The sequence below is a fragment of the Caenorhabditis elegans genome, chromosome V (genome assembly GCF_000002985.6).
Source record: "Caenorhabditis elegans chromosome V".
NCBI classification, from domain to species: Eukaryota; Metazoa; Nematoda; class Chromadorea; order Rhabditida; family Rhabditidae; genus Caenorhabditis; species Caenorhabditis elegans.
The window spans coordinates 20,845,683-20,865,880 of NC_003283.11; the positions used below are offsets into that span (position 1 = coordinate 20,845,683).

The 20,198-nt window shown below is 35.3% G+C and overlaps 6 protein-coding genes across 7 annotated transcripts; 3 read left to right on the forward strand and 3 right to left on the reverse strand.

Annotated features, from left to right (window-relative positions):
* The first annotated feature begins 475 nt into the window (after positions 1-475).
* On the forward strand, positions 476-2,045 carry fkb-6 (peptidylprolyl isomerase). The gene is made up of 3 exons (NM_075625.7): positions 476-711; positions 756-1,654; positions 1,703-2,045. The coding sequence occupies exons 1-3, from the start codon at positions 498-500 to the stop codon at positions 1,883-1,885; spliced, it is 1,296 nt and encodes a 431-aa protein (NP_508026.1). The 5' UTR covers positions 476-497; the 3' UTR covers positions 1,886-2,045.
* clec-264 (C-type lectin domain-containing protein) lies at positions 2,020-5,019 on the reverse strand. The gene is made up of 5 exons (NM_075626.5): positions 4,654-5,019; positions 3,844-3,961; positions 3,180-3,509; positions 2,282-2,500; positions 2,020-2,228 (listed from the first exon to the last, which is right to left on the reverse strand). The coding sequence occupies exons 1-5, from the start codon at positions 4,982-4,984 to the stop codon at positions 2,066-2,068; spliced, it is 1,161 nt and encodes a 386-aa protein (NP_508027.2). The 5' UTR covers positions 4,985-5,019; the 3' UTR covers positions 2,020-2,065.
* Positions 5,020-5,194: 175 nt separating this feature from the next.
* ndua-1 (NADH dehydrogenase [ubiquinone] 1 alpha subcomplex subunit 1) lies at positions 5,195-6,215 on the reverse strand. The gene is made up of 3 exons (NM_075627.7): positions 6,082-6,215; positions 5,951-6,028; positions 5,195-5,327 (listed from the first exon to the last, which is right to left on the reverse strand). The coding sequence occupies exons 1-3, from the start codon at positions 6,210-6,212 to the stop codon at positions 5,324-5,326; spliced, it is 213 nt and encodes a 70-aa protein (NP_508028.2). The 5' UTR covers positions 6,213-6,215; the 3' UTR covers positions 5,195-5,323.
* A 2,173-nt stretch (positions 6,216-8,388) lies between these two features.
* F31D4.5 (Pleckstrin homology domain-containing family D member 1) lies at positions 8,389-13,048 on the forward strand. 2 transcript variants are annotated; one of them, NM_001270030.2, is made up of 8 exons: positions 8,389-8,613; positions 9,304-9,728; positions 9,782-9,926; positions 10,860-10,954; positions 11,064-11,620; positions 12,326-12,407; positions 12,515-12,667; positions 12,792-13,009. In NM_001270030.2, the coding sequence occupies exons 1-8, from the start codon at positions 8,461-8,463 to the stop codon at positions 12,892-12,894; spliced, it is 1,713 nt and encodes a 570-aa protein (NP_001256959.1). In that variant the 5' UTR covers positions 8,389-8,460; the 3' UTR covers positions 12,895-13,009. The 2 variants fall into 2 exon arrangements, with proteins under 2 accessions (NP_001256959.1, NP_001256960.1); NM_001270031.4 differs by lacking the exon at positions 12,515-12,667 and having other exon boundaries at positions 8,393-8,613; positions 12,792-13,048.
* On the reverse strand, positions 13,045-15,471 carry try-4 (Peptidase S1 domain-containing protein). The gene is made up of 6 exons (NM_075629.6): positions 15,350-15,471; positions 15,065-15,305; positions 14,326-14,461; positions 14,092-14,275; positions 13,877-14,034; positions 13,045-13,832 (listed from the first exon to the last, which is right to left on the reverse strand). Exons 1-6 carry the CDS (start codon positions 15,432-15,434, stop codon positions 13,662-13,664), a joined length of 975 nt encoding a protein of 324 aa, NP_508030.4. The 5' UTR covers positions 15,435-15,471; the 3' UTR covers positions 13,045-13,661.
* Positions 15,472-17,298: 1,827 nt separating this feature from the next.
* On the forward strand, positions 17,299-20,113 carry twk-35 (Potassium channel domain-containing protein; the record flags this gene model as incomplete). The annotated part of the gene is made up of 9 exons (NM_075630.6): positions 17,299-17,466; positions 17,530-17,676; positions 18,133-18,243; positions 18,290-18,519; positions 18,567-18,742; positions 18,785-19,005; positions 19,153-19,356; positions 19,600-19,782; positions 19,828-20,113. The coding sequence occupies 9 exons, from the start codon at positions 17,299-17,301 to the stop codon at positions 20,059-20,061; spliced, it is 1,674 nt and encodes a 557-aa protein (NP_508031.3). The 3' UTR covers positions 20,062-20,113.
* Between the last annotated feature and the right edge of the window lie 85 nt (positions 20,114-20,198).

Genomic DNA, 20,198 nt, shown 5'->3' on the forward strand with positions numbered 1-20,198 from the left:
AACACGCGCAAGTGAGTTGCGTACTTGGCGCTCTAAATGACGCGCAAAGAATTGGAATGTTCTAGAGCTCACTTTACGTGATTTTCAAGTTATATGAAGTAATTTTACGTTAATCTCATTCGAATTTACTTTTTTCTGCTGCGTTCTCTTATTGATGTTCGCCTACCGTCATTGTTCAGATCAGGGCTGCGCGACGAACACACAAAACGGCTTATCCAAAGTTAATGTAGAGATGTAGAAAAATATTTGTTCCAGCTTAAAATGGCCTTCAAAAAAGCCTTCAAAAACGCTTCAAATAGTGCTTGAATGTGTCTTTTTGTAGCTTTTCAACAAAAGTAAATGTTATTTTCAGATAGAACAAAGCTTTTTCTACATTTCTACATTAATTTTGAAATAAGCAGTTTTGTGCGTTTTCTGGAAAAAGCGCCGCACAGCCCTGGTTCAGATTTCAATAACTTTATTTTAATATTTTCAGGTAAATTAGCGAGATTCGCAAGATGTCCGGCGAAAAGATCGATATCACCCCAAAGAAGGACGGTGGAGTGTTGAAACTCATCAAGAAGGAGGGTCAAGGAGTTGTCAAGCCAACCACTGGAACGACCGTGAAGGTGCATTACGTCGGAACTCTTGAGAATGGAACCAAATTCGATTCATCCAGAGATCGCGGTGATCAATTCTCATTCAATTTGGGAAGAGGAAATGTGATTAAAGGTATTCAGAGTAATGTTAGCGTGTAGAAAATCATCAATTTCCAGGTTGGGATCTCGGTGTTGCCACAATGACCAAAGGCGAGGTGGCGGAATTCACAATTCGCTCGGATTATGGATATGGAGACGCGGGATCACCACCGAAGATTCCAGGAGGGGCAACGCTGATCTTCGAAGTGGAGCTTTTTGAATGGAGCGCCGAGGATATCTCTCCGGACAGGGATGGGACGATTCTTAGAACGATTATCGTCGAAGGATCCAAAAACTCTTTCCCAAATGACACCAGCAAGGTTTTGGCACATTGCGTCGGAACCTATCAAGGCACGGAGTTCTACAATCGTGAAGTGAACTTCCACATCGGAGAAGGTTCGGAAGAAGGCCTTCCGGAAGGTGTCGAGCGGGCTTTGCGTCGTTTCCAGCTTGGAGAAAAGTCAAAAATTGAAATTCGCGGTCATAAGTACACCTACGGAAACTCTCCACCTGCTGGATCAAATATTCCAGTCAATGCTACTCTTGAATTCACAATTTTCCTGAAGGAGTTCGAAAAAGTTCCAGCGACTTGGGAAATGACTGCAGAGGAGAAGCTTGATGCTGCGAAACAAGCCAAAGATCGTGGAACCATGTACTTGCAGAAGGGAAATCTCAAATTGGCCTACAACAAGTACAAGCGGGCCGAGGAAGTGTTGGAGTATGAAAAGTCAACTGATCCCGAGAAGATGGCCGAAAGAGAGACAATTTTGAACGGAGCGTATCTTAATTTGAGTCTGGTTTGTTCGAAGCAAAACGAGCAATTGGAGTGCATCAAGTGGTGCGATAAGGTCCTGGAAACGAAACCAGGAAACGTCAAGGCACTGTATCGCAAAGCAACTGCCCTCTTGACCATGAACGAAGTCCGAGATGCCATGAAGTTGTTCGAGAAGATTGTGGAAGTAGAGCCGGAGAATAAGGTTTGCAGGAAATCTGTTGAGTTTATAATTTGTAATATATTAATTCAGGCCGCCGCTCAACAAATCATCGTCTGCCGTAACACGATCCGCGAGCAAAACGAGCGTGACAAGAAGCGCTTCAAGAATCTATTCGCCAAAATCTCCACAGAAGAAGACAAGCCAACCAACACTGTTGAGGATGAAGATGAAATCGTTGCATCCACGTCTGGAAGCTCTACTTCCAATGCTTAGATAACCTCTCTCTCCCAGTATCCCCTATTTATTCGTAATGTGTTTTCATTGTGATCTCTCTTCCCCAGAATTCAAGCTATTGTTTTCCCTTTTATTGATATCGCATATCATGGTAGTTGTATACTGTAATATTTATTTAAATTAAGATTTATTGCTCTGTACATGTACAATCCAGTCAGGTTAGATAATTATTTCGTCTCCCAGGTTCCCATCCGGAATACAATTGTATTCAAAGGCCCAGTGGTTAGATGCATTGAACTGCTCTCCGGTGTCATAAGAGATGAACATCGAGTTCTGCGTAGTTTTTATGAGATCCACAGAGCTTGGAGAGAATTGACGGAATCTATAATCACTTTTTAATTCTTTAAAATTACAATTTCAATCAAAGTCACTCACATTTTCAACTTTCCCGCGGTTTCATCGTTTCCATTAAATATCTTGACTCGATCGGATTTATCCAGCTGCATCGCCTTCAATTTCAGTGCCACGTGATGAGCAATTGGACATTGAATGAGATAGTATTGGATGAGGAAGGAATCCGGAGAATTTGGATAATTGTTCGATGTAACTGTGCCAAAAGAGTTCGATGAGAACACTTTCACAGGAAGTGGACGTCTGGAAATTGAAGATTTTCGGATAAAATTCAAAATCGAATTTTTTGAACTGGATTTGAAAAAAAATTCGAAAATTTCTAAAACCATCGACTTTATTACATGAACACAGAATTCTGAGAATGCGTATTGCACAACATATTTGACGCGTAAAATATCTCGTCACGAAAACTACAGTGATTCTTTAAATGACTATAGTATACTGTAGCGCTTGTGTGTCGATTTACGGGCTCATTCGTTTCTTCGCATTATTTTCTAATTATTAACTTAATTTCAATACTTTTTCGATAAATAAATGTGTTTTAATCCATTTGAGCTCGTAAATCGACACAAGCGCTACAGTAGACATTTAAAAAATTACTGTAGGTTTCGCTACGAGATATTTCAAATATGTTGCGCAATACGTATTCTCAGAATTTTGTGTGTGTGTGTTTTTTTTTAGTAATATCTGAACATTAAAAAAAATTGAAATGTTTTCTTTATATTGAAATTTTTCTGAAGAAAACGGAAAACGGAACTTTAAAAAAGATGTTCCTTTTTGGGAAATCGAGTATTTTCAGTTTTCTGAAAAAAAAACAAAAAAAATTTAATTTTCTGAAAATAGCAGAAAAAGAAGAAAAAACTTTTTTTTGAAAACCTAAAGTAAAAAATTAATAAAACTAATGAAAAGTGTATAAACCTACAGTATCTTGTATCTCATAACGAAACCTTTTCCAATATTATCCTCATCAGACTTGAAATTAATCATAACATGATTTCGATTACTGATAACTGAGTGATTACGATGTGAACCAGAAAGACGGAAAAGTGTTCTTCCAGAAATACCGTAATCATCAGTTACGGTAATAATATCACAATTATGTTCTGTATCCACTTCTTCAAAATACATTAATATTCTTGTTCCAGGCTCTGACTTTATAATGTGTGTATCATATTCCAGATTTTCATACGAATTTGGCCAATTTGGACTGACGATTGTGCCCTCTTCGTCTCTGTGCCACGTGGTTATTATCCTGAACTTTTTTTTAAATTTTAGATTTGGATTTTTATGTTCATTTGGTTCGAATAATTATATTTAGAATTGTGTGAATGTACGATGCTCGTGAACTCCACGAGAAAAAGATGTGCGCCTTTAAATGGTACTGTAACTTCAAACTATCATTTATTAGAAATATTCATCGATTATGTAGTTTTTATCCCTACTTTGCCGAACTGCATAGAGGTTTTATTGTTATTTTTAAATATCGAAAAAATATGAAAGATCGATAAAAATTTCACAAAAACGAAAGTAAGAAACTACAGTAATCTTTAAAGGCGCGAATCTGTCCGCAATTAACAAAAAAATACCCTTCTGCCGGTCTCTGGCACATGAAGAATTGTGAATAATAACAACTGATTGCTTGCCAACCATCCAAATTATCATCCAACACCCACGCAATACATTCTCCAGACACACCAGGCTCATCTGGAAATTGATTTCTCATCAAATCTTTGAATTAAACCTTGGTAATCATTTTATTTTCTGACAATTTTGGTTGCCACGTGGCCGCGAAATAGAATAATTGAAGTTTTCAAGAAAATAAATAAATCTGGTTACTTCTAAATTTTGAATAGAATTTGTTTTTTTCGCCTTTGTAATTTTTAGATACACGGTCTCGACACGATAAATTTTTGTTGAATGCGAAGCAAGTGTGCGCCTTTAAAGAATACTGTAATTTTAAACTTATATTTCTGTGGAATTTTCGAGTTTGAAAGTACAGTATTACGGTAAAATTTAAAATTCTGAGTATGCGTATTGCGCAACATATTTGACGCGCAAAACATCTCGTAGCGAAAACTGCAGTAAATCTTTAAATGACTCACTACGTAGCGCTTGTCGATTTACGGGTTCGAATTTCGAAACGAATTAACATCATTATCGATAGGACATAAAAATTAAGCAAAAAATGAGAAAATAATACGAAGAAACAAGTGAGCCCGTAAATCGGCACAAGCGTTACAGTAGCCATTTCAAGAATTACTGTAGTTTTAGCTACGAGATATTTTGCGCGTCATTTATGTTGTGCAATACGCATTCTCAGAAATTTGTGTTACCCGTAATAAATCGAAAATTTTCGCGTAGAATTCCCAGAAATTCCTGTTTTTTCAGCTGACTACCTGGTAAAAAGTACGTATAATTTTTCGATTTCCCGTCAATCCATTGAAAATCCGCCGCTCTCGCATTCCATCGCATTCCGATCCAATTGAAAAAGCTCGGATTCTCTCTGGCGAAAAATTCACGAACTATAGAGGCCTCCTCTTCTGAATTTATAATGACAAGGCTTGCATTGGATTGAGTACAGTATTCGAGGGCTTCCGAGAATTCGGCTGGTTGAGGAGCAGACAGGAAACAAGAGTCGAGATGAGCAATGTGAAGCCATGAAGGAGCACATGGGGTTTTTGAATGAGTTAATTGGAGAATAAATTGGAAAAATAGAAGAAATCTCATTGGTGTTCCGTGGAGGTGAGGGAGATAAGAAGGAAAAATGTGGAGAAATGTTTGAAATAGATTTTCCAAAGTGTCTCTTGCACTCAAAGAGTCATTAGATCCTCCTGTCAGAAGACATCAAAATGTCAGTGTCAGGCGAGGAGCAGCTGACCTATTTTATGGTTTTATGTTATTCTAGTTTGAATTGAGAAACTTTTGTTGTTGACAGCTGAGAGGAACACTTTACTCGAAAAATTTAAATTTTTGGATAAAAAAATCACGAAAAAAAGATTGGGTTCCGCGCTACAAGTTGTCCTATCATTCAAATCGATTTTAGAAGAAGCAGGGTCCGAGACGATTTTACCTGAAAAAAATCTATTTTGAGGGCCAATACAGTTGATTTCAGATTTTTGTTATCTTTTTCGCAGTTCCTGGCAAATTTTTTACTGACGATTTGGCAAATTGCCGGCTTTTCGGAACTTCTCAATTCCGGAAATTTGCCGATTTGCTGAAAATTTAAGTTTCCCGGTTTGCCGGAAATGTTGATTTTCGGCAAATTGCCGGATATCTGATATGCCGGAAAAACTTGGAGTGATGTTTTATATTGCAAAAGCACATAAAACTGCGCCTTTTCGAAATTAAAATTCTGCAAATTCGAAAAAAAATGTGCAAACCACAATTTGCCGAAATTTTCGGCAATTGCCGTTATTCCGGCGAATTGCCGGAAATTTTCACTCCGGCAATTCGCCGATGTGGCGAAAATTTCAATTCCTTCGATTTGCCGATTACCGAACAATTCAATTCTGACAATTTTCCCGTTTTCCGAAAAAAAATCGTTTGCCGCAGCTTATAAATTTTGACTAAACTACAATTTTCGCTGATTTTTTGTCTTTTAACATTCAAAAAAAAAAATCAAAATGTCGATTATTTGTAGAATTTATTGTTGAAAAGAATCAAATTCCTGTTTAATCCAAAATTCGTGCTCACTTTTCGGGGAAAGCATCAAGTCCGGCAATGCGATACTGATTTCCTGTAAGTCGGTGATCTCTTTTCGACAGCTCAACTCTGGAAAGTTATTATAATTAAGTATTAAAAATCATTTTTCTCAAAAAATGCACCTTTGTGGAGTACAATAATTACGCCGGAAAGCTCTTCCGACATCCCATTTGTTGAATGGATAGGACATGTAGCAGGCTCCAGCTACAAACGCGGTTGTGATGACTCCAGAGTAGAACTGTTCGAACCACATGCTGAAATAACGAAATAAATTGGAAAAATGCGAAAAGAAAAGGAGAAAATCTAATAAAAATGCACATTTCAACATTTTTAGCCGCAAAAAGTCGATAAATGAAAGGAAAACAACACATTTCACGAAATTAGAATCAAAAATGATTTCAGAAGTTACTAAAACGTTTAAATTATCGTTTTTCTCATTTAAATATCAATATTTCATACTGAAAAACTACAAAAACTACACTTTAAATATAAAGAACAAAAATAAATCAACTTAGAGGTGGGCGGAGCTTCCGACCAACAACCGCAAGACGCGCGCGCGCTTTCTGCAAGGCCACCGCACAGGGGTGGGAGAATCGAGAATTATTTGGCCGAATTTGGATGAATCTCCAGTAGATAATCGGAAACGTAATAAATATGAAGTTTTTGTTAAAAAAAAGATGTTTCTGAAGAATTAAAAGATTATGCAGTTTTTCAGAGTTTCGTTTTTATCACTAATTGTAAGTTTGTGACAGATAAAATAAATAAAAAATCTGTTTTCAAAAAACAAATCCGTAACAACCATCTTAGCCACCATTCTAAATTTTCTCCTCTCTAAATCGACACATGACCAAGTTAACAAGATTTCACTGACATTCTTCTATTTTCTAACATAAGAAAACTGGGATTACCGTTGTAAAACGCAGAACTAGTTGCAGACGTTCTTGAGGCCTAGGGGAACATCTTCTGGGACTTCTGATCTATTCGCGCTAATACATTCCCTCTAATTTTCATATTATCAAAAACGTGTGACATTCTTAATGTGTTCATGAGGCTCATAAGCAGAAAAACGTCAAGCTGTCAAAAAATTGACGGATATTCATGGTCATGGGCAGGCGTTCGCCTTTTCCGCCAGAGCATGATCAACAAACAATTACAAAAAGGCTCTGGATTCTCTTGATATTTCTCATTTTTCCAAATTTTTGTTTTGAATTCATATTCTATAATAGTTTTTTAGTGATCTCATTAATGTAAAATTTACTAGCCCAATATTACCGGTACAAAGAGTGTAGATAGTTGGAGAGTGACAGACATCCGGGACCCAATGGGGCGGGGCGCGCGGAAGAGACGATTTGTGTCGATTTACGAAGTTTTCCTCGTTGTCATCATTTCGTAAATCGACACAAATCGTCTCTTCCGCGCGCCCCGCCCCATTGGGTCCCGGATGTCTGTCACTCTCTAACTATCTACACTCTCTGTACCGGTAATACTTTAATTGCGATATTTTTGGTATCGACTGTTGGACTTAATGCGTTTTTAGTTGTTTATTAACTCAAATTAAATGTGTAAATATAATTCAAGGACCAAATTTTCGTCATAACTTTCTCTACATTTTAAAGTTGTCAAAATATTACCAATTTTACCACAGAAACAGTGCTGTGCAGCTCTCGGCTCTCGGCGCGAGCCGAGAGCCGAAAAAAAAAATTGAACTCGGCTCCTGGCGCCAGCCAAGAGCCGAAAAATTGGGATTTTGGCCGAAAATTAGGTGTTTTTCGGCTCTTCACGAGAGCCGAGAGCCGACTTTTTTCAAGAGCCGCACAGCACTGCCCAGAAAGTCTTAGACCAGCGGACGTCGTGTACATCCAACGTTGACGCTTTTTTTTGGAACGAATGTCTGAAAAAAAATACTAACTTTCGTCTAAAATCAAAATTTTTGCCATCTGCTCGCTGTCGCAGCGTCTGAATTCCAGAAGCTGCGACACCGATAAGTTGGCAAAATTTTTGATTTTAGCTGAATATGAAACTTTTTTCCAGAACTTTTTAAAAAGAAATTTTCAAAACGTCTCATTACGAAACTTGGTAGTTTTGGACCATTTTGGGTATAAAAAGGCAAAGTCTCAGATTTTGGTAATCCAATCTCATAAATGTATTTGCTTGCCTCCCTTTCTTCTGTTTGTTGCAAAGTATTATATTAGTCAGCTTGTCCGGATAGAAAACGGGTTCTCATTATTTCAGGTCACTTTCTCTACTGTTCCTCCCCCTACCTCTCTCTCGACCGATGTGTTATCATATTTGAGTGATAAGAAAATTGGGAATATCCAGAATTTCGGAATATTTTACATTCGCTTTCTATCTGTCACTGCAGTGTTGACAGGGCCTCCCACACACACCACATTTTTATGATTCCGTTATCAGATTTGTTATTAGAGATTACGCATTGTCAATTCCCATTTTTCCTATTCCTTCTTCAAATTTGAAATTCATTCATTTTTTTAAAGACTCAAATGACTACAAAAACGACTCCCAAAGAGTTAAAAGCTAAGAAAGAGTCTAAGAAAAAAGGAAGTGCTCCAGAACCACCGAAAAATGGACCACCGAGGACATCCCCACCAAACACTATTGAGAAAAAAGGAATATTGAGAAGCCTCAGCTTTCAGGTAAAATTTCCAAATGATAATATTGGTAATAATTAGTTCATAGTGATCACTTTCTAAAAATTGTTTATGAAGTTTTAAAATTATAGGATGAAAAATTCACTGATTTTTCGCATACAACACAACTGTTTTCTTTAGCAATATCTTTTTTAAGTGCAATTTATATAAGATTTAACAAAATGAAACACTAAAAATTAAAAAAAAAAACTTTATACCGTTCCTTGCTGGGTGCGTGGCAATTGGCAATTCCGGCAATTGCCGGTTTTCAAATTTTCCGCCACTTTTCAAACCTAATTATGTTTTGGAAATTGAAAATATTTCACCTTGTTTTTTTAGTATTTGGCAGTCATTTGTCAAATGAAAACGGCCAATCCTTGAATCATTTTGAGCTTGAAAATAGAAAATTGGTAATTAAAATGTATGATCCTAAATCTACAAAAAGTATAAAATGTAGATTTCCGGCAACCGGCAATTCCGGGAATTGCCGGTTTTCCAATTTTCCGACAATCGGAAAATTTGGCAAAAAAATCAATTGTCGAAAAAAAAAATTGATTGCCGCTCATCCCTGCTTCCTTGTATCCATCGCTATAATTTCACAACTCAAAACTTGGGTTTTTCGATGATTTCTGTGTAGCCCTGCCACACAACCATACGAAATACTTATAGTATAGCTATAAAATAAATTTTATTCAGTTTTCCAATCTAACTCGCAAGAAGGGCAACGACTACGATTTGACTCCAGAAGAAGAAGGAGATGGTTATGGCGATGAAATGGGTCCAGTGCTCGGTGTGCAAAATTATGGAATTTTGATGAAAAAGTACAAGCGCAAAAATCGATCTGCAAGATGGGCAAAGCGATTTTTCGTTTTGAAAGAGTGTTTTTTGATATATTACTCTACAAGCTACAAGAAAGTGTTTGAAAAAACACGTAGAATTGATTTACATCCAAAAGGTATTATTCCATTAATTGGGTGCTCAATTGTGTCCGGCGGTGATGTGGATAAAAAGAATTGCCTATTAATTGCTCATCCACAGCTACCAAGTGCAATTATTGTGGCTGCATCAGATCATCAGACACAAGAGATGTGGTTAAAGGCGTTGAGAAGTGCAACTAAAATGTATGTTTTGATTGATAAGTAGAAATAATAATCTAACAAAAGTTGATTTTCAGTTCGTACAAAAACACAGTGGTCGGTGAAACAATGATACGTGAGCTTGAAAATCGTGGAGTTTTGTTGAACGAGGAAAAGAAAAGTTACGAGGAAAGATTGGAAGCAGAGGCAAAAGCACGAAAAGAAGAACATGATAGAGCTGATGTATGTAGTCTTTTCATCTTCCCACAAAATGTTATGAATATCACATTTTTCACCAACAGTGTTGGCCAAAAATATATCCCATTTTCGATTTTTGATAAATTTACAAATTTTCCAAACGAGCACAACTTAAAAACTAGAAATGTTATCGAAAAAGTTCAACTGATGAAGAATTGCTCATAATTACGTCTACTCGTATTTAGTTGTTTAAGTTGTTTAACAGTGTCATGACAAAAAATACAGCGGCCGACATCTCGCTCGTGAGCCCGTTTTTTCAACGTTCACTGATTCGACCGTATCTCGAAAACCAGTTTTTTTCTGGCAGTGTTGTTAAAGTAAAGTAAAGTCTTCATACTTCTTGTTATTTTTTGTGTCTATTCACTTTGTTCTGAAAATCCAGCAAAAAGTTATAGAAATGCAAACTAGTCGCTCACCAGGCACCGCTCATCCTCTACAATCAAAAACCAGGTTACTTAGTTCGAATTTTTTTTGGATCATTTTTTAAAATAATAAATATAAAATCACAATTAAGTTATACGAAAATTGTATGAAAACTATCTCACTTTAACAACATTTCAAGAAAAAACATTATTATTAAGATACGGTTGAATCAGTAAGGCAGTAAAGTTGTTAAAAGCGGGCTCACGAGATGTCGGCCGCTGTATTTTTTGTCATGACACTGGTTAACAACTTAGACAACTGAATACGAGTAGACGTAATTATGGACAATATTGAGTTAAACTTTTTTCGCGAACATTTCTAGTTTTTAAGTTGTTCTCGTTTGGAAAATTTGTAAATTTATCAAAAATCGAAAATTGGATATATTTTCGGCCAGCACTGTAGTTTTATCTTTTTTATAGTAAAAAAACTGACAATTACAAACATAATTATAAGGAACAACTATTCGAAATATATAATTCTGAACAACTGTTCTAGGAACTGGCAAAAGACAAGGAAGAGCTGGAAGCAGAACGAGAAAAGTTGATTCGAACCACTAAAAAATTGAAGGATGATTTGCAAAATGTTAAAAAGTAAGTTTGGAGAATTCAGAAATGATTTTAGTCGTGTTAAAATCTCAACTTCGGTTTGATAAATGTGTTGAACGGAAATACATCCTAAACAATCAATAAGTACTTTTAGCGAGCTGAAAATGACAAACGAAATGAAAAAAACATTGGAACAAGAAAAAATGAGCTTGAACTCCAAAACCGAGCATCTTCAAGCAAATATGGAGAGCTTGAACATTGAAAAAGAAAAGATCCACGAACAATTACAAGAAATTGTACGGGAACGAGAAAAGGTTTTGATCGACAATCAGAATCTATCTACTGATAAATGTCAATTAAACAATAGATTGATGGAAATTGAGACTTCGCGCAATTGTATAATGACCGAAAAGGAAAAAATTGAAAATTTATTGAAGATGAACGAACAGAAAACTCAAGATTTGGAAAAAGAACGTCAGTACTATACGATGAAGACATCTGAACTAATGGATCATTTGAAAGAAGTCAGTGAGCAAAGAGATCTAACTGAAAGCGAGTTGAAAGAACAAATGATGGCTCGTCTTGGAGCAGAAAAGCAACTTCAAGCAGCTGAAAAAGCATTGGAACATCTTGAAATGGCATTGAAGATGACTGGGGCGCAGATGACTGAGTTGCAAGAGCATATTATGCCAGATGTTCATAAACTTAGAGGTAAATTACTATATTTGAGTGGTGCCTGTGGAGAAACTATGTCAAAACACAATTCAAAACCTGACAATTTTTTTGAAAACTGTTGAACCATTAGAATTAAAAGGAAAGTAGAGCCAAATTGTTTTGCTTTGAATGACAGAAAACAGACTCGAATGACCAAATATAACTGTGAAACGTTTTTTTTTAAAGTTTTCTAATTTTTTTAAAATGATTTTTCAATTTTGCAAAAGTCAAAGAAACGGCAAAATTAAATTTGAATTCCCGCGCAAATGAGTGACGTTATTTTTTATATTTTCTCGTTTTCTGTCTGAATTCGTCGCGTTTTCTTGATTTTTCTTATATATTATTTTATTCATAATTATGTTTGTCAATTTTTCCAACACTTGTCCAAAATTTTGTCCATTTTTAGGCGCGAAAATATCGAAAGTGACGTCATTCATTTGCGCGGGAATTCAAATTTAGTTTGGCCATTTTCTTGATTTTTGGAAAACTGAAAAAAAACATAAAAAATTAATTAAATAACAAAAAAAATTGTACAGTTATATTCAGTCATTAGGGTCTATTTTCTGTGTTTTAAAGCACACATTATTTCCCTTTATGGTGGAGACCTTTAAATATTTTTCCCAACTGGACATACTTTAAGTTAAAACAATATAGCTGCTATATCACTATTGCTGCTAAATCACTAAATTAAAAATTTTACAGAGTTCTTTGAGCAGTGTGCTGAAGAATCCAGATTTGAAGCGAATCGTACCGGCATCATGAGAAACGCAGTTTATGCCAGAAAGTTAGTTTAATTAAATTTTTTCAGCATTGAAAAATAAAATTCAATCAGAAAATTGAGGCTGACGTTTGGGCGCCGCTAGTTTAATTTTCCACATGAATAAAATTCAGGAGTATATTCGACGTAGCATTTTCCGAATTGGACGGTCATTCGCTGGATGTTTTTGAGAAATTTTGCGAATACAATTCTCAAGTGTTGCCAGTTAGAGAAAAACCTCAAAAGCTGCATAAAACATGGAAGCAATCTAGTTTCAAAAGAATAGGGTATATAAAATGAGTGAAACTTCTAAGATTTTCTACTTCTGCTCCTGTTACTAATCGGCGTGAAAAAAAAACGTTTCAATCTCTTGAAGTATAGTGGGAATATGTTTTGACCTAATAGTTACAGATCAATTCGACGTTCAAAAAGAGGTATCCGTTCATCTTTCCGCAAGAAAACCGATTCCATCACTACACAGCCTCGCGAGAAAGAACCACTAATGCAACTGTGACTAGAGATACTTTTTTCACGAGTCATTTCTTGTTTGCATATTATTTACTTATTTATTGTTCTCTGTATTTTTTGGTAATTACCTTAACTCATTTATTTCAAATAATAAGAATAATTGTAATAAAATAAACTCAATTAACCAAACAACTCCAAAAATGCAATTTTTTCCGCATAGAAATTATTTCAAAATTTAGTAAAATTACAATATAAATACCCGTAAAATAATTTGCAAACGTTTAGACAGAAAACTAATCGATGGAGTTTATCCATATGGGAATGGAAGGAAAGTTTGAATGTTTTCACATAGGCTTATTTTATAGGAGGACTAACGGTTCGGACAAATCTGAACGTATAGACACACAATGGGCTCAAATGAACAAATTTCGTAATGAAACTTTAAAAGTTTCGAAAATTTTTTTTATGCATAAAAAAAATTTTGGCGGTTCAAAATTTCGAAAAAAATTACACTGATTTGAGCTAAAATCTCGTATTTTGGCTACTTTTCCGAAAACAAGTGAAATTGGTTACCTATCGGGTTTAAATATACCTTAATGTGTAATAGAAAAAGTGTAATATTTTCGAAATTTTCAACCACATAAAAAAAATTTAGAAAAATGTTTGAGAAGTTCCATTACGATTTTTCGTTCAATTGAGCCCATTTTTGGTTTATACGTTGAAAATTGTCTGAATCGTTGGTCCTCCTTCAAACATTGTTAGTTATAACACAAAAATAAAAATAAGACAAAATCCCAACATCAAAAATACATATTAATAGCAAACTCCAGTATAATTACAAATTAGATTCAAATACATATCTACTCTTGTGAATCTGGCAAGCATATTGCTGGGACACCCACGAGTTCCAAATGACGTAATTGCAATTAAAAAAGCACGTCCATAATTGTCATCTCGATATTCGAGACCACCTCCACTATCTCCCTAAAAATGTGTTATATACAACAGGAAATTTGAAGTCAACGCACGTGGCAAGTTCTGGGCGCTGAATAATTTGAAACATTCATTGAAGTAGCACATATGAAATCGTCCGCATCCGCTGGTAACCTATCACTCCAAGGACGCTTGCAGTCTCTATCAATTCGCATTGGGATCTCATGAATCAGCGGGCCAGACTCATTAAAAACTGAAAAGTAAATGGATTTGTTTTTTTTTAAACTTGAAATTAGAAAAATAAACTTCCTGTAACTTCTTCCCCATCCAGGAACTGCCAATGACTTTGTGTAGTACATGTTAGGGCGTGGAAGACAAATTGGACGCACGTTTTCGCTGAAATGAATCCGTTTCTCGACTTCAACAATTGCCCAGTCATGACCTTTTAGACAGTTGGAAGACGCGAATTCCCCGTCAACAAGCACTGCTCTGACCTATTTCAAAAACGGAAATTAATAAAATATAAATTTCCGCAGATAAAAACCTTATTATGGATTACATCAGATTTTTTGCATCTTGGATCATTTGGATATTTATCAGTGTGTCCACGAATGCATGTACCCCCATATGCAACTTTCCGAGTATCACGAAGGAATTTGATCGATCGATAGATTGACGAGCTACAAAAAATCTTGTCATTAAAGAAGGAATCCCGACTCATAATTTTGAAAAATAAATATCAAAATTTGAGTAAATGTGGAATAGCGCCAGTGGAGAAAGTGTTAGAAACTACTTCAACCAAAGTAGCCAAAATAATCGAATATTATAATAAAACTTTTCAAACATTTTTGGGAAATTTTTTTATTTACTGTCAAAAAAAAATTACTTAGTTTTTTCCACTCACAATTTTTGAAGTGGACCAAAAAAATTTTTTTCCTACATTTCTTTTACTGTAATTGTGTTTTTATTATTCGTATTAAAACATTTAAAAGCCGGATCATGCGACACTGTTTCGAATTTTCTAAAAAGCTCATATTTTTAAAAATTTTGGCAATTTGCCAAAACTTTGACCGCTACTCCACCTTAAACTTTCCAATTTTAGTCGATAGTTACACAAATTTGCAGATACTTTGTGCACATTTTCATCTCAAATATGTATTAAAATAACATGTAAAAATTATCGAAATGTGCAAAATAAATCAGTGATTAAACGAAGAATCCCGCCCAACAAATTTGGCATGAGCTAAAATATAACACTCTGAAAAAGTTACTGAAAATCATACTTCGGTTTCTTCCAATTCTTATTTTCACATAGATTTCCTCGAGAACCAATTGTTGTGATGAAACCGTGTGCAGCAGTAATAATGTGATAAGGACTTATAATTGAACCACCTAATCGATTGACACCATCAACAGTGAATGATACAGCCCAAGGAAAGTTTTTGATTTTTGATTCCTGTTGAATTCCACAAGATTCCATCAACACCTCATTATCGACTATAGTTTGAAACGATTCCATCGAAACTCAAAAAAATTGTTGCATTTTTACAAGATTTATAAATTCTTACAAGCGTTTCCAATCCAAACAGGTTCAAACGTGATTACAGGAACTGTGAAAATAATAATTAATGCAGTAATTGAAAAACATAACATCAATAATGCTGTCTGTAATTGAACTGTTTCATTTAGTAAAAGTTTTTAATAAAAAAGGGTATAAAATACATCCCAACAAAAAACAATATCGCTAATAACCTTGAAAACATGATTATTTGTAAGAGGTGGGGTCGGTAATAAATCATGTTTTCACTTGTTTGGAAGCCTTTTAAAGCGAAACTGATTAATAGTGAGAAGTGAGTGAAAGATAGTTAGGACACACATAAATTCAAAAACGAACAATAGCATGAAAACAAAGACAGTAAGATGCTTTTGAAGTAAAATTGGAGAAAATTCGATTGTATATGGATCACTTTAAACGCGTTTGGAAAAGGTTGGTGAACAGAGATAAATTCGATTTCAAAATTGTCTCTGTGTTTGGTTTTAAACTTTATTTCCAAAACATTTCTTGAAAATGCCTATTCTTTTCCTACAGGAATCGACCTCTATATCGACTATCTATGAAGTATGTTTCTACGCCAAAAATGCAAAAAAAAGTTTAGAGGAAATATTGATGATGGGGTTAAATTGAATTTGAATGTATTCCTATTGGGAGAATAGAATAGATGGGAATTAGGATGGACTTTTCAACCCAGCATTGAAAATCAACATTTTGATGTGTAATCTCTCTACAATCTGCACTTTATTTTATTCTGTGCCGGAAATGCAAAAGGTGGGTAATTGGAGAATTCTCTTCAAATTCTTTGAATATGATCTTTGTCCCTTCTTATCATGATGAAACGAATCGGCACCACCCGACTTCTGTGTTCGTCAAATCCCCAAGGTGTTCCATCTCTTCCATTCCTCCGTCTTCTGTCCTCTTCCAGGAATTATTATTTGCTATCTGTGCTCGCAACAATTTTGACGTCAAAAAAAAATGTCGAGAATAGTTGCTAGTGTCCAGCCCTTGTGTTTTAAAAAATAGTGACAAAAAGTGAGGGAGCTGCTTGTTGTGAAAAAGAACTCAAAAGCGGAAAGAATATGGAGTCCCATGGGTAGCGAAGTTTGGGGCACAAAAGTTTCGGCGGCTAACACCACTTTGTTTTATTATTTGAGCTGATAGAGAGTATTATCTAGCTCAGCAACATTTTTTGACATTCTTTAATATTAAATGTGGAGTAGAGTTTAAAAAAATCAAGCTTTATATGACTGAAAACAGACCCGAATGATCAAATATGAACGTTTTTTTAAAAGTTTTCTACATTTATTATGATTTATTCGATTTTTCCAAAATTAAAGAAACGACCGAATTAAATTTGAATTCCCGCGCAAATGAGTGATGTCATTTAAAAAAATTGTTTTTTTCGACATTTTATATTTTTTTTTCCGTTTTCTGGCATCATTCTACTGTTTTTTCTGGCTATTTTCTTCTGTATTTTATTTAAAACTCTGTTTGTAAAATTTGCAAACACTTTTCCGAGAAAAAACGATCAAATTGTCGATTTTTAGGCCAAGTTTGAAATTTCCGTCAATTTCCTTCGGGTTATCAAGCTTTATTCATGACAAATTGACAAACGGGGTTTTAAATCAAATAAGTAAGAAAAAAAATCAAAAAAAAAACCGACGAATTGTGCCAGAAAACGCGGAAATGTCGAAAATGACGTCACTCATTTGTGCGGGAATCCAAATTTAACTCGTCCGTTTCTTTTATTTTTGAAAAATTGAAATTATAGTTTTTTTCACAGTTATATTCGGTTATTAGGGTTCATTTTCTGTAAATTAAACAAAACACAGGTTTGGCTCTACTTCATATTTATAAAGGTGACTATTTATAAAGTCAACAATAATACTATTTAGCACGTCACATCCATTGAGTTCAATTTCCCTGTGTTTGAAAACCATATTATATTATAGCCACATCTCAATGTTACTCTCTCATGGAGAACATCGGCAGTCTTTTAAACAGAAAAGAGCAGAAGAGAAACGAAGATGGAGTTCATCGGGTTCACATCATCAACCTCAAGCCAAACAGAGTCTAGCAGTGCTGGCACAGTTGATGCTACCTGCGTTAATTGAGGAGCATACAGCGCAGGTCTTTCATCATTTCTAAAAATCTCTCCATTCATCTAATCTGATCAGAACTACTTTCTTACAGCAAGAGGATGTGGTTGTACCAACTCACTACAAAGCAGATGGAAGTTTATCTAGAACAGCCTCCAACCGTCGGCACGTCTTTCAAAGTGTAAATCTACTGCAACGGGCAAACGGTCAGATGAGAAAAGGTGCTGCAGGAGTTTGGGATGTAAGTACATCTGTCAATTTATTGGAACTTATTGTTTGAAAAAATTAAATTGAACTCACCAAAAAATTAGAAAACATTGACCGTATTTATATTTCTTCATACTAATTACACCCCATCAGAAGTGTCACTTTACCATAGGGCGAAAGCTCAAGTGAGAATATCCTGAAGGAGGAAGCATCAGGATGCTCTTCTTGTTAAAATGGGACAATTGGTTCAACATAAGGGGATGAGAGAAGTGCTTTCACCCGTTCCTTTGATTTGATATAAAGAGCTCCCTTACTCTTTTCTACTCACTCGGCTCATAAAGCGATTTCTAAAATTTAAGAGTGACTGGTCGTAGAAATGTTTGGCAATATATTTCCAAACTCAAATAAATTGTCGGTAGGCTATTATGCACATAATTTTGTAATCTATTATTTTTCTACTGTTTCACTTGTAATAAGTATTCATTAACAGATTGCTGGCCGAGCTCATCTTGCCGGAAAACGAAAAGTAGAACAACTTCAGCAGAAGCCTCCACTGTGGTTAGTCATATTGAATCAAGCATATCATAAATATGGATTGAAGGTTAGACTCATTAAAGTTAATTTTATTAAACAACGCTTCCTTCTAGCACGCAGTTCTTATCATCGTTTTTCTCATATATTGTATATCCGGTGGACTGGTGTTCTGGCTTATTGAAGAACCTTATCAATCGGAACTTCGGGACGCATGGCAACACAAAATCGAAAATAACCGAACAGCGAGAGTGGATGCGATGATGAAAAAAATTTTCAATAATTCTGATTACTTGATTTATATCAAAGGGAATACTTCCCAACGGTTAACAACATTTTTTATAGAGTAAGTGTATTTTTAGATATATATTTTTTCGGAATTTCTTGTTTTAGAGAATTAGGTTCCTATGAAAATCAACTTGGTGTTAAATGGAGCCAACAAAAAATGGATTGGGATTTTTGGAATGCAGTTCTTTTTGCGGGCACAATATGCACTACAATTGGTTATGGTCATATCTATCCGATGACCGATGCTGGAAGAATGTTGACCATGATTTTTGCATTATTTGGTAAATTAGCAGTACCAACTTAAAACATAGGCTCAAGTTTAGGAATTCCATTAATGCTGCTTGTCTTACAAGATTTTGGAAAACTTTTGACCATTACTATGAAGTTCCCGTGGTTTCAAACAAAACGACTTATGAGAAGAATTATGAGATGTTGCACAAAACAACCAATTGAAGAAATGAAAGAAATTGAGCGACAGGAACGTCACGATTTGGACATTTTTGATCTGCCGTTACCTGTTGGAATTGCTTTGATAGTTACATGGGTTAGTGAGTCCAATTGTCGATATTTAATACACATTATGCGTTTGAAGTTTTGAAGTACTACATAGCAAAAAGGAGTGACGCCTTGACACGCGTTAAAAACTGTCTTAAATATTTTTTTCTCCGTGTCGATTTTATTTTAACTTTAGATCTTCATTTGCTCATTTGTACTCTCGGTATGGGATCATAACTGGACACTTCTCGAATCATTCTATTTTTTCTTCACATCTCTGAGTACCGTCGGTCTTGGAGACCTGGTTCCTTCTTCTCCGCGACTGTTAATTACAATGTTTGGATTCATCTTGGTTGGATTGTCGCTAGTATCCATGGTTATCAACTTGTTGCAAGCAAAGGTATATTGCGCTTAACATCTCGTATTTTCAGACAAATCGAGAAACAAATTCCTGATGGGTTGGGGCTCATAATTATGGTTCACCCTCAATAATAATTAAACATTTCTACTTTACAATTAAAAATTCTCAACATGAGTCATGGCAATATATTTCATAAAAAAAAAAGGTGTCATCACTAATCAGTTTATCAGTGATGATTTTCAAGAGCGGAAAACTCACTCAGTATGATTTCAATATTTTCAGATGAAATCAACTTACGAAGCTGGCCGAAATGATGAAAAAACACCACATATTCATCAAACCTTACCCACCTCACTTGGAGTTCTGCAATGTTTCTCCCCAGACGAAGAAAAAAAGACTGATTACTCAGAAAGAAGTTTGAGTAGATCTACTCAAACGAGTTTGAGCCTTCCTGGCGTGAGACAGGTCAATAACACAGCAAGTATCAATTTGAGATTATTACTATTGCAGGTAGTCTTACGATCAGACGGCGTGCATTGGGTGAACACAGATACCTCATCACCTACGAAATCACCTGATGAAGTCACCAACCTCGTGGAGTATGAGACGGCTCTGCGTGTCTGCGAACAAATTGGTGATAATAATAATGAGGAATTCTCGGAAGCAGAAAGCCTAATATGCGAAACAGAAGTTCTTTTAGAAGTTGGAGAATGTCTGTCAGACTTGGAAGAATTTCTAGCTTGACTCGGTTTTCTTCTATATTTTTTATTATATTTTTCCCTAATAAACAAAAATAACAAAATTCAAAAGATGATAAAAAACAACTTTTTTTTTCAAATGAATATCGCTCGCTCAACAATACTAGGGAAATTATGCTGACT

What these genes read in the sequence shown, in the direction of transcription:
- fkb-6 (NM_075625.7), top strand. Translation starts at nt 498, where the DNA reads ATGTCCGGCGAAAAGATCGATATCACCCCAAAGAAGGACGGTGGAGTG. An exon ending in AAGAGGAAATGTGATTAAAG is followed by an intron (nt 712 to 755) that starts GTATTCAGAGTA and finishes ATCAATTTCCAG; the next exon opens with GTTGGGATCTCGGTGTTGCC. An exon ending in AAGTAGAGCCGGAGAATAAG is followed by an intron (nt 1,655 to 1,702) that starts GTTTGCAGGAAA and finishes ATATTAATTCAG; the next exon opens with GCCGCCGCTCAACAAATCAT.
- clec-264 (NM_075626.5), bottom strand. Translation starts at nt 4,984, where the DNA reads ATGAGATTTCTTCTATTTTTCCAATTTATTCTCCAATTAACTCATTCA. An exon ending in GTTATGAGATACAAGATACT is followed by an intron (nt 2,501 to 3,179) that starts GTAGGTTTATAC and finishes TTCAATTTCCAG; the next exon opens with ACGTCCACTTCCTGTGAAAG. An exon ending in ACCGCGGGAAAGTTGAAAAT is followed by an intron (nt 2,229 to 2,281) that starts GTGAGTGACTTT and finishes AAGTGATTATAG; the next exon opens with ATTCCGTCAATTCTCTCCAA.
- ndua-1 (NM_075627.7), bottom strand. Translation starts at nt 6,212, where the DNA reads ATGTGGTTCGAACAGTTCTACTCTGGAGTCATCACAACCGCGTTTGTA. An exon ending in AATTATTGTACTCCACAAAG is followed by an intron (nt 6,029 to 6,081) that starts GTGCATTTTTTG and finishes ATAACTTTCCAG; the next exon opens with AGTTGAGCTGTCGAAAAGAG.
- F31D4.5 (NM_001270030.2), top strand. Translation starts at nt 8,461, where the DNA reads ATGACTACAAAAACGACTCCCAAAGAGTTAAAAGCTAAGAAAGAGTCT. An exon ending in AGATGTTCATAAACTTAGAG is followed by an intron (nt 11,621 to 12,325) that starts GTAAATTACTAT and finishes AAAATTTTACAG; the next exon opens with AGTTCTTTGAGCAGTGTGCT. An exon ending in AACGCAGTTTATGCCAGAAA is followed by an intron (nt 12,408 to 12,514) that starts GTTAGTTTAATT and finishes AATAAAATTCAG; the next exon opens with GAGTATATTCGACGTAGCAT.
- try-4 (NM_075629.6), bottom strand. Translation starts at nt 15,434, where the DNA reads ATGTTATGTTTTTCAATTACTGCATTAATTATTATTTTCACAGTTCCT. An exon ending in TGTTTGGATTGGAAACGCTT is followed by an intron (nt 15,306 to 15,349) that starts GTAAGAATTTAT and finishes AATTTTTTTGAG; the next exon opens with TTTCGATGGAATCGTTTCAA. An exon ending in CAGCGCCCAGAACTTGCCAC is followed by an intron (nt 13,833 to 13,876) that starts GTGCGTTGACTT and finishes ACACATTTTTAG; the next exon opens with GGAGATAGTGGAGGTGGTCT.